A 15,951-nucleotide genomic window follows, 5' to 3' on the forward strand; every position below is an offset into this window, starting at 1 on the left:
TACTGAGTCCGAGTGCCACAACTACTGAAGCCCGCGCACCTAGAGCCCATGCTCTGCAACAAGAGAAGCCACCATAATGAGAAGCCCGCACACCACAATGAAGAGTAGCCCCTGCTCGCCGCAACTACAGAAAGCCCACACACAGCAAAGAAGACCCAACGCAGCCGAAAAATAAATAAATAAATTTATTTTAAAAAAGAAAGAAAATAACTCATAAAATATAATGAAAAATCATTAAAAATTAAAATGTTATAATAGAAAATATTCACTTACTGCAAAAAAGTAAACAAATGAAGAGTGGAAGAACAGAAAATTCATGCTATACAGGGGAAAAAATAAAATAACACACATAAATCCAACTGCATCAAAAATAGCATTAAATGTGAATACATCAAATGATTTAATCAAAAGGCAGAAAAGACAGACCAGATAAAAGACAAAGATCTAACTATGTACCCTTCATAGGAGACACACCTAAATACACAAAGAGATTGAAAATGAATGGATGAAAAAAGATATAGCATACAAACAGCAACCACAAGAAAGATGGAATGGCTATAGAAATATCAGATAGACTTTTAAAATGTTACTGAAGATGAAGAGGGACATTTTATAATGATAAAAAGGACAATCCATCGATGAGATATAAAAATTGTAAACATACATGCATCTAACAGAGCCTCAAACTACATGAAGCAAACACCGACAGAAATTAAAACAGAAATAAAGAATTCAACAAAAATAGTTGGAGACGTCAATACCTCACTTTCAATAATGAATCAAACAACTAGATAGATGATCTGCAAGGGATTAGAAGACTTGGACAACACTATAAACCAACTGGACCAAACAGACATAAATAGAAAAATCCACATAACAGCAGCAGAATATACATTCTTCTTAAGTGCACATAAAAAACTCTTCAGGATAGATAATATACTAGGTCATAAAACAAACCACAATAAATTTAAAAGGACTGAAGTCATATAAAGTATGTTCTCTAACCACAATTGAATAAAATTAGAAATCAATAACAGAAAATTTGGGAAAATCACAAATTGTGGAAATTAAGCAACACATTCCTAAATAACCAATGGATCAAAAAACAAATCATAGGAAAATTAAAAATTACTTTCAGGTATATTAAAATAAAGCATAATATACCAAAACTTACAGGATGCAGCAAAACATTGCTCAGAAAAAAAAATTATGGCTGTAAAAGCCTACATTAAAAAAGAGAAAAGGTCTCATATCAACCAACTTTGCACCTTAATAAATTAAAAAATTAATAGAAAACTAAACTCAAAGCAAGCAGAAGAAAGGAAATAATAAAGATTAGAGTGAAAATAAATAAAATGCAGAGTAGGAAAACAATAAAGAAAATCAATAAGGCCAAATACAAACTGTTCTTTGTAATGTGCAACAAAATCAACAAAGCTTTAGCTAGGCTAACAAAGAAATATACGAAGACACAAATTATTAAAATCAGGAATGAAAGATGAGACATACAACTGACAAAGACTGGGGAAAAGGACTATAGGGAAATACTATGAACAACTGTATGCCAATAAATTAGATAACCTAGATGATAGGGGAGATTCTTAGAAAGATACTAACTACCAAGACTTACTAGAGGAGAAACAGAAAATAGGCACAGGCTATAACAATAAAAAGACTGAGTTAGTAATCAACAAAGCACCAGAAAAAGTATAGCCCAAGATCAACTGGCTTAATTCATGAATTCTACCAAACAGCTAAGGAGAATTAACAACAATTATTCACAAATATTTCCAAAACACAGAAGCAAAGGGAAGACTTCCTAACTCATTCTATGAGGCCAGTATTAACCTAATACAAAGACAAGACAAACTTATCACAAGAAACGATGATGCCAGACCAATACCTCTTCTGATTATAGCTACAAAACTTCTCAACAAAATACTAGCAAACTGAATCCACTAGAATATAAAAGCATTATACACCATGACTAAGTTGCATTTACCCCAGGAATGCAAGATTATTTAAATATATGAAAATCAATCAATACAACATACTTTTAGAGAAATAAAGCAGGGTGGGGGTGGATCACAAGATCATCTCAACAGATGGAAAATACTCAACGAACTAGGAATAGCAGGGAATTGTCTTAACCTCATAAAGGGCATGTATAAAAACTTCATAGCCAACATCATATTTAATGGTAAAAGACTGAAAGTTTTCTTTTTAAGGTCTGGAACAAGACAAAACTGTCCTCACTTGTCACTTCTATTCAGTATTGCACTGGAGGTTCTGGACAGGGCAATTAAGCAAGAAAAAGAAATGAAAGGCAACCAGATTGAAAAACAAGAAAACTAACTTTACTTTCAGATGACATAATCTTCCATACAGAAAACTAAGAAATCCAAAAAAATTATTTAATCTAATAATTGTCTTCAACAATGCTACAGATCAATTGTAGAAAAATCTTTTTTATTGTATTTTTATACACTTACAAACTGAAAAGTTTGAAAGTGAAATTAAGAAAACAATACCAAATACAATAGCATCAGAAAGAATAAAACATTTAACAATACATTTAACCAAAGAAATGCAAGATTTGTACATTGAAAACTACAAAACATTGTTAAAAGGAATTAATGAAAAGGCATCTGTATTCATGGATTGGAAGACTTAATATTAAGATAGCAATTCATCCCAACTGATCTGCAAATTCAATGCTATCAAATTCCAAAAGACTTTTTTTACAGGAATAGACAAGCAGATCCTAAAATTCATGTTTAGAAACAGAGGGCTCAGATTAGGCAAAACAATCTTGATAAAGAAAAACAGAGTTGGAGTACTGACACTTCCCAATTTCAAAACCTACTTCAAAGTTACAGTAATCAAACCATGTGCCATTGTCATAAGGATAGACATATAGACCATGGAATAGAATTAGGTCTAGAAATAATACCATACATCTATGGTCAATTGATATTCAACAAGGGTGTCAAGAAGTTTAACTGGGAAAATAGTCTTTTCAACAAATGGTGCTGGGATAGCTTGATATTCACATGCAGAAGGATAAATCTGGACCCATACTTCACACCATATATAAAAGTTAACTAAAAAAGGATCAAAAACCTAAAGGTAAGAGCTAAAATTACAAAAATGTTAGAAGAATATATAGATGTAAATCCTCATGACTTTGGATTAGGCGACAGTTTCTTATATATGGCACCTAAAGCTTAAGCAACTAACAGAAAAAAAAGATATACCAGACATTATCAAAAAAATGTTGTGCCTCAAATGACACCGTCAAGAAAGTAAAGAGACAACCCACAGAACAGTGGAAAATATTTGAGAATCATATGTCTGATAAGGATCTCATACCCAGAACACATAAATAACTCTTACAATTCTACCATTTAAAAAAAAAACCCTCAATTTAAAACTGGGCGAATGAGTTGAATAGACATTTTCCATAGAAAGTATATGAGTAGCTAATAAGCACATAAAAAGAACACCATAAGTCATAAGGGAAATGCAAAACAAAACCACAAAGAGCTACCACTTCACATCAACTAGGACGATAATAAATAAAATGATGTATTAACCCATATTGGTGAGGAGAGTAATTAGAATACACTGCTGGTAGAAATGTAAAATAGTACAGTAGCTCTGGAAAAAGTCTGGCAATTCCTTAAAAGGTTAAATATACATTTATCATACGACTAAGAAATCAACTCCTAGATACATACCAAAGAGAAATTAAAACATGTTTACACAAAAACTTACATACAAATGTTCATAGCAGCACTATTCATAACAGCAAAAGAGTGGAAATAAGCTGAAGATCCAACAACTGATGAGTATGGATATGTGGTATGCAATTTAATATTATTCAGCCATAAAAAGAAGTAAAGGACTGACATATGCTACAATATGGATGAACCTTAAAAACGTATGCTAAGTGAAAGAAGTCAGACACTAAAAGACACATTATATGACTGCATTTAAATGAAATGTCCAGAATAGACAAATACACAGAGAAAGAAAGTAGATTAGTGGTTTTCAGGTGTTAGAGGGAAGGATGAACAGGTAGTGACTGTTAAAGGGTATGGAATTTTGTCTTGGGGTAATTAAAGTGTTCTGGAATTATATGATGGTAATAGTTGAATACCTACTGACTATACTAGAAACCACTGAATTGTACACTTTAAAATGAAGGATTTTATATCATATGAGTTATAAGTCAATAAACAAAGTAGTTAGAACTAATTAGATGAGCTGAAAAATAATTTACACAAATTCTTCATATCTCTGTATGTACAAAATTCATAATATTACTTTATCCTTGCTCTCATCAAAAAAGTACAATTTTTTCCCACCTTTTGAACATGCATTGGTATGAAGACTTTTTCAGAACAGTGGAATTCAGAAGTAATGGTATGGAAATTTTAAGCTTAGGCCTCAAGAGGCATATATACTCTGCTCTCTCCTTCTTGGAATTCTATTCTAAACATACTATGTATAGCATGCCAGTCTACACCACCAGAGGATGATAGGCCAAATACAGCAGAGAACAATCATTTGCAGCCTGAGGACCCCTAGATCAAGCAATCAGCTCAAACCACCAGACGTGTGAGTAAAGAATTCTGAGATCATCCAAAACCAGTCAAGCTGCCAGATAAATGGAACCACAAGAGAAAAATCAGGAGAGACTGGCAGAAGAACTGCCTAGTGGAATTCAGCAAAATAGATGATGCAGAATCATGTGTAAAACTGTTTTAATACAGTGAACCTCGCATGCTATGTTAAATAAAAATAACTAATTAAAAAATAGGTTTAAGAGAAAACTGGAAACATTTAAAGAAAGAATTAGTGAAACAAAATATAGATCAGAGGAGGTGCAAGGATATAAAATACAGACAAGACAATAAGAAAACTTAGGAACATGGTGAAAAAGCCTAACATAAGTGAATCAAACTTTTAGAAATACAGACTAGAGTGGCACAGTGGGACAGATGCAATATTTGAAGAGATAATGGCAGAAAACTTTACAAACATGATGAAAAACACATGTCACAATTAAAAAAAGAAAGATGATACTTAGGTACATCACACTAAAATTGCTGACATCCAAAAACTAAGAAAAAAATATATTTTAAAAGGTCAGAGGGAAGAAAAAGACATATTACTTTCAAAGGAGAAACAATAAAACTGACAGAGGAATTCTTAAGAGAAAGTAGAAGCCAGAAGAAAAGGAAATTACATCTTCAAATTATTGAAAAAATATATCTGTCAACTTAAAATGCTATTATCAGTAAAAATATCCTTCAAATATGAAGACACACACATACACAATAAAAACTTTTTCAGATGTATAAAAGCTAATTTACAGCCCATTTGAGAAACACACTACTTTAAAATGTTACATAATGTTCATCAAGCTGAAGAAATGTTATAGCAAAAGGAAATTCAGATCAATAGGGAAAAATGAAGATCACAGAAAATGGTCAATACATGGGTAAATAGAAAGATTTTTTTATTATTATGATTTCTTTATAAGAAAATTGTCTTTTTAAAGTAAAACAAATAATGTAATGTGTGGTTAATAACATATATAGAAGTAAAATATATGGCAGTAATCACACAAAGGACAGGAAAAGAGCAAATGGAATTATTACACTTTTTTAATATTCTTACCTTATACATGAAGTAGTATAATATTGATTCAAGGTAGACTGTGATAAGATAAAGATGACTATTACAATCACTACAGCAGTCACTAAAAAAAACACAAAAGAGGTATAGCTAAAAATCCAATAAAAGTGATAAAAGTGGACTTTAAAAACACTCAATTAATCTAAAAAAAGGCAAAAGGAGGAACAAACAACAGAGAAAAAAATAAAGGAAATTTTAAAATCGATACCATGATGGTAGGACTAAATTCAATATTACCAATATTATATTAAATCTAAATTGACTAAACAATTTGATAAATGACAGAGATTATCAGAATAGATTTTAAAAACACATCAACAACAACAATAAAAAACAAGACATTTATGCTGCTTACAAGAGATTCACTGTAAATAAAAACACATAGACAGAAGATTAACACTTCTGCTCATGAAGATTTAACTGCTGTGAGAACTGACCTCTAGTGTAAACATAAGAAAACTGAACAAAATATATGAAACAACTACTTTCAAGTATAACAGGCAGCTCAGGAATGGCATCCCTGAGAAAAAGACGACAAAATATGACTGCCCTGGCTTGCTATCTGGAGGCAGATTTGAGGATGCAGCCCAGGAAGGAAAACCCAAACCCTCGTTTAGTTGAGGAAACAAAGAGCAAAGTTCAGGGAGGCCATGGTGGTTAGACTTTGTGGGGCAAAATACTAGAGAAGAGAGAGTTGCACACAGCAATCTATAGACAGGTCCCCTTGAATCTTTGGTTAAATAATGAACTGAACACAGTGTGAAACTCTATGAAGCTGGAGAAAGAACCATCAGAAAAAAGTAAGTAAAACAATGTCAGGAACTCACATAGGACTGGGAATAGCTTATACTCCCAAGAGTCAAAGTGGAGAGACCTCTTAATACAAAGAGCATTGTATAGAGAACACAGAAAGGCACTATCTTAGTAGTGGAAATAAATTAGCACTGAACTTAGGGCTGCTATGTACAGGCCATGACAAATATTAAAAACAGTTTTTGAAGTAACACAACTGAATGCCAGAATAAAGTCCAACACACTTAAAGAAATAGAACAAAATTGAATAAGCTAGAAAAAAATCACAATGTCCAGGATAACACCACCAAAAATAGCCAACCTGGAAATTTTGATCCATAATCAGTTAAATATATATATATATATATATATATATATATACACACACACACACACACACACATACACACGCCAATAGAAACAGAGAAAAAAATGGCATACCAATTGGGATGAGTAGAGAAGGATTTTTAAAACAGCTATTAAAAGTATGCCCCATATACTCGAGAATACAGAGTAAAATATCAACATAAGAAGGAGAGAAATGGAAAATATAAAAATGACTAAAATTCAATTTCTATGATGAAAAAATATAAACAAAATTTAAAATAAATTTAATAAGGAAAAAATCATCTTTTCAACAAATGGTGCTTATAGCCATGAACAAAAGAATTAAGCTGGATCCCTATCTCACACCACACACAAAAATTAACTCAAAACAGATCAAAGACCTAAATGTAAGAGCTAAAACTACTAAAGTCTGAAGAGAAAATATAGGTGAAAACCTTTGGGATCTTTTATTATACATGATTTCACAGGCATGAAACCAATACCACAAGAAAGAATAGAAAAAACAGATAAAACATGAAAATTTAAAACTTTTGTGGGGACTTCCCTGATGGCACAGTGGTTAAGAATCCACCTGCCAGTGCAGGAGACACGGGTTCGATCCCTGGTCCAGGAAGATACCATATGCCGCAGAGCAACTAAGCCCACGCGCCACAACTAGTGAGCCTGCGTCCTAGAGTCTGCGAGGCACAACTACTGAAGCCTGCGCGCCTAGAGCCCATGCTCCTGAACAAGAGAAGCCACTGCAATGAGAAGCCCACATACCGCAAGGAAGAGTAGCTCCCACTTGCCACAACTAGAGAAAGCCCTCGCACAGCAATGAAGACCCAACACAGCCAAAAATAAATAAATAAATAAATAAATTTCCTTAAAAAAAAAACTTTTGTGCTTCAAAGGGCACTATCAAGAAAGTGAAAGACAACCCACAGAATGGGTGAAAATAATTGCAAATCAATCTTTAGTAAGGGACATATTCAGAATATATAAAGAACCCTCACAGTTCAATAATAAAAAGACAAATACCCCAATTAAACAATGTGCAAAGAATCTGATAGACATTTCTCAAAAGAAGAAATACTAATAGCTAATAAACACAAGAAACGATACTACTTCACACCCACAAGGATGACTACAATCAAAATGATGTGAATGGAATATTACTCAGCGATAAAAAGAAACAAAATTGAGTTACTTGTAGTGAGGTGGATGGACCTAGAGTCTGTCACAGAGAGTGAAGTAAATCAGAAAGAAAAAAATAAATACAGTATGCTAACGTATATATATGGAATCTAAAAAAAACAAACAAACAATGGCGCTGATGAACCTAGTTGCAGGGCACGAATAAAGATGTAGACACAGAGAATGGACTTGAGGACATGGGGTGGGAGGGGGAAGCTGGGGCAAAGTGAGAGTAGCATCGACATATATACACTACCGAATGTAAAATAGTTAGCTAGTGGGAAGCAGCAGCATAGCACAGGGAGATCAGCTCCGTGCTTTGTGATGACCCTAGCGGGGTGGAATAGGGAGGATGGGAGGGAGGGGATGTGGGGACATATATATGCATATGGCTGATTCGCTTTGTGGTGCAACAGAAACTAACACAGTATTGTGAAGCAGTTATACTCCAATAAAGATCTATTAAAAAAAAAAAACGATGTGAAATAAGCAATGTTGGCAAGGATGTAGAGTAATTGTAACCCTCATGCACTGTTGGTGGAAATGTAAAATAACACAGCAGCTTTGAAACAGTCAGGCAGTTCCTCAAAAGGTTAAACATAGTTACCATATGACCTAGGTATTCCATTCCCAAGGTAACGAAAATATGTCCACACATAAACTTGTACATGCATATTCATAGATGCATTATTTTAAAAACCAAAAATTAGAAACACTCAAATGTTCATCAAATGATGAATGAATAAACAAAATGTAGTATAGCCATACAATGGAATATTATTTGGTAATAAAAAGAAATGAAGCACTGCTATATGCCACAACATGGATAAACCTTGAAAACACTATGCAGTGTGAAAGAAGCCAGTAGAAGAAGACTACAACTATATGACTCAATTTATATAAAATGTTCAGGATAGGTAAATCCATAGCTGGCAAGGGTGGGGGGTGGTTAAAAAGTGTTTTTAAACTGACTGTAGTGATGGTTGTATAACTCTGAATATACTAAAAACCATTCAGTTATACACTATAAATGGGTAAACTGTATGGTATGATGGTTAGTCTTATGCGTTGATGAAGCTGGGTTATAGTACCTCAGGTATTTAATCAAACACTAATGGCCTCCTCCTGAGTGTGGTAGGGACCTGAACATATGAAGGGATAGTCATTCTGATGATTAGGTTGTTACATGGCACAGTTGGCTTTAAGAAAGGGACATCGTCCTGGATGGACTCAGTCAGATGATCCCTTAAAAGGCATTAGTCTCTACTTGAAGGAGATTCGAAGTGTGAGTGATCCCATTTCGGTTGTCGAGACTCGACAATGCGAGTTCTGGAGATGGAAGGGGGATGAGGGAGAGAACGTGAGCATTCTTTCAGAGCCGAAGTGGTCACTGGCTGACAGCCAGCTAGAAAACAGTCACCTCAGCCCTACAGTTGCAAGGCACTGAATTGTGCCAACATGTGAATGCGCTTGGAAGCAGATTCTTTTCTAGAGGGCTGGTCAAGTATTTTGTAAAATGTCTTTCAATGTCGTTTTGTCTGATGTTTTCTGATGACTAAACCGGGTTATAGATCTGGGGGAAGAATACCACAGAAGTGAGGTGCCCTTCTCACCACATCGTATCAGGGGGTAATGTGATATTAACATGACTTATTACTGGTGGTGTTAACCTTGATCACTTGTTTATGGTGATGTCGCCTTACATCCTCCACTGTAAAGTTACAGTTTTTCCACATCCACACTCCATTCATTACAAGTGTCACCATGTCCAACTCACACTCAGGGGGAGAGAAATTAAGCTCCACTTCCTCGGGGAATGAGTGTCAAGGTACTTGTGGACATATGTTCAAACCACCACAGTAATGAATAAATATTTTTGAGGAAGATATTTCGAAGCTACACAAATATATTTTTTCTCCTTAAAGTTTCACCCACTAATTTGAACATTCTTAAGAAGACTATTCTTACGGCACTTATTACTGTAAGTTCTAACAGCAGTTTTTTATTTCCCTCATTCATTCTACATTTATTATCTGGAATTTTCTGTAAGGAATATTTACCCATTCTCACCCATTTATTATCTATTCAATCACTTAAATCACTACAGAATCATGGATATGTTATTATGTTCTTTGGGTTACAATCCAATACAATCACTATTTTTTGCCCAGATTTGACCCATTAAGAACTCTTTCTGGTTGGCTGTGTCCCTTTGACACGCTCCCATCCTCCTTTATTTTGTTTTGAGCACTTTCTTACTTTCTGGCATTAAACAATACTTCAGGTTCACCTTGTGTTCTCCCTGCCCCAGCCCTAGAACCAGCCGTTACTCCAGAGAGCCCTGGTTCCTTTCATTGGAAAATGGTATTTAGAAACCAGGATTGTGGGCACTGAATGTGCTCGCTGCTACTGGGGCATCATGGTTTCCAGGCCCTCTTGGAGAACTGAGCTAGAAAATATATGTATATATACCTCTGCGTATATATATTAAATATTAAAATAAACTTGAATTCATGCTTATACTCTAAACCAGTACCACAGGATTCTTTTTTCTTTCGTTTCTTTTCTTTTTTTTTTTCTTTTGGCCATGCCGCACGGCATGTGGCATCTTAGTTCCCCAACCAGGGATCGAATCCGTGGCCCCTGCAGTGGAAGCTCAGAGTCCTAACCACTGGACCGCCAGGGAATTCCCCACAGGGTTCTTTACAGTCTTCACTCTTTGCATGTTTTTTTAATAGATCTTCATTGGAGTATAATTGCTTCACAACACTGTGTTAGCTTCTGTTGTACAACAAAGTGAATCAGCCAGATGCATACATATATCCCCATATCCCCTCCCTCTTGAGCCTCCCTCTCATCCTCCTTATGCGTCATCACAAAGCACGGAGCTGATCTCCCTGTGCTATGCGGCTGCTTCCCACTAGCTAACTATTTTACATTCGGTAGTGTATATATGTCGATGCTACTCTCACTTTGCCTCAACTTCCCCCTCCCACCCCGTGTCCTCAAGTCCATTCTCTATGTCTACGTCCTTCTGTGACAGTGGGAAACCTGGCTCACATTAAACACAATTAATTTATATATTTGTCCAAACCTACTAAACATATAAAGTATTGTTAGAATTGTTAATCTGTACTATGTGAGAAACAAATTTACCAATCAGAATATAATGTTTATGTAGGTTTTTTTCTTTAGTTTTACAGTATCCAGCCAAAACACTGTTTTCCAAGGTTACTTAGGTCCGCTCATTATTTTGATGAGGTTATGGCATTTGTAATACAGTTAAATTTATTTGTCACAGTTTGCATTCCCTTATGGGATCCCCTGACATGCTGGTTGACTTTTTTTTTTAATTTGCCGTCAGGAAAGTTCATTCTTTGTGGTATACAGTATGGTTTGACAAATGCATAGAGTCATTATGAACTACCACAGTGTCATAAAGAACAGTTCCACAGCACAAAAAATTCCATTATGAGGTCCCCTTGAAGGCAATCCCTACCTTTACTACTTCTGGCAAATAACTGATCTCTTTTCCATCTCCATAGTGCAATATGTAGCCTTTTGGTCTGGTTTCTTTCACTAAGTAAAAGGTATTTAAGATTCAGCCATGTCGTTGTATGAATCAATAGTTTGTCCCTCTTCTTGGTTTTCATATATTCCAAAGTTTACGTAGAAGTACCACATTCCCTCAGTCCATCTGGTTTCAGTGCAATACACTGTCAGTGCCTCACCTAAAGCAAGTTCTGCAGCATCTCCCCACTCTTTTGCCTCAGAATGTTCACTGGTATCATGATAAGCTATTAATCAGACATGCTGGTGCAGCTCAGAAGTACAATACTCCCAGAGGCATCACTCAACCATCAGTGGAAGAGAGTTAGTGGATAAATTCCCCCCCCACCCCCAATCCCTGAGGGTTAACTCTGAGGAGCATTCTGCATAGCTCTTCATAGGTCCCTAGTGGGTCTGAGTTCAAATTTCCCAGTATAGTAGCCAGCCTAATCATGTACATATTATTGGTTTTTCTCCCGTCTTTGAAACTCCTATTCCCTCAATTGTGCTTCCTAGGTTCATCTCGTAAATAAACTATCTCACTCAAGTCTTTGTGTCTTCTGGAACACTCTTTCCCCAGACAGCCACATGATTCACTCCCTCATCTACTTGAGGTGTTTATTAACCATTACTTCTAAGTGAGAGCTTCTCTTACCACTCTTTTAAATTGCAAGCTTTATTCCCCTTCCTTGCTTTATTTAATAGCACTTATCACCACCTAACTTCATATACATATGTATGTGTGTATAATTAATTTTATTAATTTCAATTCGAATACAGGCTCAATTAATGCAGTGATCTTAGTCTACTTTTTTCATTGTTATGTCTCTAGCACGTAAAACACTCTTTGCACATAGTAGGCACTCAATAAAAATATACTGAATAAATTAATTTTTCAAGAAGGTTGATTTTATTCCATATAAGAAGAGACTCCCTATTTTAAAAACTCGAAAAACTTTACTGACCTTCAAAATTGAATGGGACCAAATACCAAGGGTCAAATGACTCTATCATGGATATTATACAAAATATTCCCGTACTTAGCTTGACTGGATCCTCTGAGTTGCCTTTGAATTCTAAGATAGTATAATATTATAAACAATAAAAGACTACACTACAGTATAGAAATTTGGTATGAAACCAATATTTCTTTTCCTTTTAACAGTTCACATGAAACCAAATCTAACAATTATATACCATGCATCTGGTCAGCCTGTTTAATGATTCCAAACATAATACCACCTATACAACAAACATGGATATAGGAAAGAATTTTTTTAATCCTTTAAATTTGAGTCTCATTTTCATTGTTTTTTTTTTTTCTCTAAATCTTTATTATAAGAAAGGAAAGTAATTCTTGGTGTCCTTGAGCAGAAGTTAAAATTGCTTTCATCACATTTTTATTACCTGGACACTGGATAAAGGACCACTCATAGTTCTTCTCTTTAGGACAAACACTGGTGTCAAGAACCATCTCATTATTATGCATTCCAACAAGCTTCATTGGTCCCCGGGAAGACCCTTCAATGCAGTGTCCTCTTCCTGTATTACTAGGATCGTTGCACCAGCCACACCCAGGCTGTTCCAAACATTGTCCACAGGTTCTCAATCCAGAACAATTTTGAGCTGCATGGTAGGAACATCATTAACAAGTATGTTATATGACTTTATATTCAAATAGAATTGCAAGCTAATGGAAAAATAAATATGATCTGAAAAAAGACAGTAAAAAGTCATCTATCGTTAACGTAAACATTTTATGTAATAAGAGACAGTAATTACTTCAAAAGCAAATAAAACATACATTATGAACAAAGAGGAGATGAATGGACTGACTTGAGGGTGAATAAAGGTGTGGTACCATGACATGGAGAAAAACGAAGTCAGCATTTAAACACTCCTGAGAACTTTGCCAGTATTAAGACCTTTTGGGAACTGATCCAGGGGCCTACAGACAACATTGTCTGTGATATAGAGCAATGTTAGTTGTTCTTGTTGTGCCTAGGGAGGGCCTTCAAGGAAAAAATCTGCATCTTCCTGTGAACGTCCAGTGTAAGTCATGCTTACCCACTCCCCGGGATAGCTGAACCCAGCTGGACTGCCTCTCATGGACAATGCTCTTCCCAAGGGTCCAAGATACTAGCATTTGCCTGCCATGTGATGTTTAACAGCAATCTCACTCGAAGAGCCAAACTGAATGGGAATATGGAAACTGGATACTCTGCCTTAGCAGGCAACCAGCAGGACAGGCTCTCTCTTGACTTTCAGAATATCACCTCAAGAATCACTCACTGAAGCTCAACCTTTTTTTGTTTAACTAATGTATAGACTGTGAGCCTCAACTAAGCCTGGGAATACTGTGATGTCTTTTCCAAGGATGAACATATTACAGTCTGCCATAATAGTCATAATAGCTGCTATGTGATGTTTCATATTTTTAATTCACAATAATAGTACCTTATATCAGGCTGAGACTTTTTAAAATTAGTTTCACTGATGTTTTGCTAGCAAAGGTACACTGTCTTGGGAATTGTTTACCCATATAAGATAATGCATAGGTACCAAGTACCATGAATGATGCCTTCTAATGGCATGCTAGAAAAACTTCAAAGGAAAAAAAAAACGGTAGATTTCTTTTTTTTTTTTTTTTTTTAAAACGGTAGATTTCTGACAGTCTCAATTTCATTTTTGTCGTGGTAATAACTTAACTGCCACTCAGTGTTTTAATATTACTGGAAACAGAAATGTTCCTCAGAAAGCTGCAAATAAGAATAGTGCAAGCTTCTCAGTGAATATCAGGCACTCAATATAGTAGGCTATGCAGGGATAATACAATACTGGATTAAAGAATTCATCAATTACAGTATGATTTGTTGTTATGAATTTTTTCAGTGCTGAGCATTTCACAGACTGGATGCAAGAAAGTGAAGAATGAGTACCATCTCCTATATTTCCTTGATAATAAATTTAAAAGGAAGAATATTCTTTGAGTCATTGAACACAAGTCATTAATGTTAACCCTGTAGATAAATAATTCAGTGACATGAACATACTTCTTTTTGAAAAATTTTTTAAGCAGTAAATGGTGTTAAATGGCACTTCATTTAAAATATCCTTAGATAACTGAACATTTTATATATTACCATACTCCTCCTTAGACTTTTTGCTGTGAAATATTTCTCTTTTATCTACGATTGTAGCTAGCCCACAGTATCATTGACTAGATTATTCTAATTGTCTTCAAAACTATATTGGGTTGCTATGAAATCAATGGGGAACAATGTAAAATATCAAATTAGGTATGCTATCTTGACATTTTAATTATTTACTATCATGTGATGAATTGAAGTAAATCTTTACTAGGTCGCACCCAAAATAAATCTAGGCTTTATATTTATAGTCTATAGATATCTCCTAGGAAAATAAAATTTATTTTAGGATTACCTTTTTAAGGAAAGATAACCAATCAAATGTCTTGAAGAAGCATAATGTACAATTAAACCTAAACTGTTTTCAAACACAACATACCTGTTATTGCTTTTCAAACAACTGGGTAAATCTTAGATGAAAGAATCCTGCCTTTCTTACACTGACTGAATGACAAACTATTAATGGTGTCTTTATCTATTAGACTTTAGGCTTTAATAATGAGTTACAAAATGTCATATTCAGAGCAACGTTCTATTCTCTTATGTTTTATTTTAGGTATGAAACTATTACAAAAGGTAATGTTGGTTTAGTTATTGCTCAAGAGTGGAGAGCAACATGCATTGCTGAAAAATTAACAGAATATTCATTCTTTAGTTTGTAATGGAGACTAAAAAACTGAAAGACTCTAATATTTATTCTTTTCTTATGGAAAACAATAATATAGGAAAGCTTTTGTAGGCTGTGCTATTTTGAGTAGGGTATGGGTAGTCTGAAGACTATGTATGAGCTATAAGTAATTAGAGCAATTATTTTTATTTTATTTTATTTTATTTATTTTTGGCTCTTTGAAAGATTAATTCTAACAGGTCCTCACGGTGAATATCGAAGAAAAACCCCTTTGTGCTTCCAGCATGGGAGGGGAAAAGGAACAATTTTGAGATATGCCAGAGCACTGTTTTTCTTACCAAGGCCTGGAGAAACAATTTAACAGAGCCTAAACTGCTGTGGTTTTATCAGAACTGACCTGGCTAAAGGGAAATAACCAACTCTAACCTGCTCTAGTCTTTCATGTGGGGAGAAGAGAAGTATACAACTCCAGCTCCCTCCAGCCATGCTGTACCACCTAAGAATGGAAAAAAAGACTGAGAAGCACTAGTGAAGTGAAGTTCACAGAAGAGTATGGGGCACAGGCTCACCAAAAGAATGAGATGTAATCATAGGACTGTAGAA

The 15,951-nt window shown here is 34.9% G+C and overlaps 1 protein-coding gene across 11 annotated transcripts in view; it reads right to left on the reverse strand.

Annotated features, from left to right (window-relative positions):
• ATRNL1 (attractin like 1) overlaps positions 1–15,951 on the reverse strand; it is a 715,591-nt gene that overhangs the window by 533,654 nt on the left and 165,986 nt on the right. For all 11 annotated transcript variants that reach the window (XR_014253040.1, XR_014253041.1, XR_014253042.1 and 8 more), the window contains exon 18: positions 12,979–13,197. Coding sequence is in view for 8 of the 11 variants with exons in the window: in XM_082423366.1 (XP_082279492.1) it covers positions 12,979–13,197 (219 nt within the window). In the remaining 3 variants the exon portion in view is untranslated. The remainder of the gene's footprint in view (positions 1–12,978; positions 13,198–15,951) is intronic.

The sequence above is a fragment of the Balaenoptera physalus genome (genome assembly GCF_965194825.1).
Source record: "Balaenoptera physalus genome assembly, chromosome: 14".
NCBI classification, from domain to species: domain Eukaryota; kingdom Metazoa; phylum Chordata; class Mammalia; order Artiodactyla; family Balaenopteridae; genus Balaenoptera; species Balaenoptera physalus.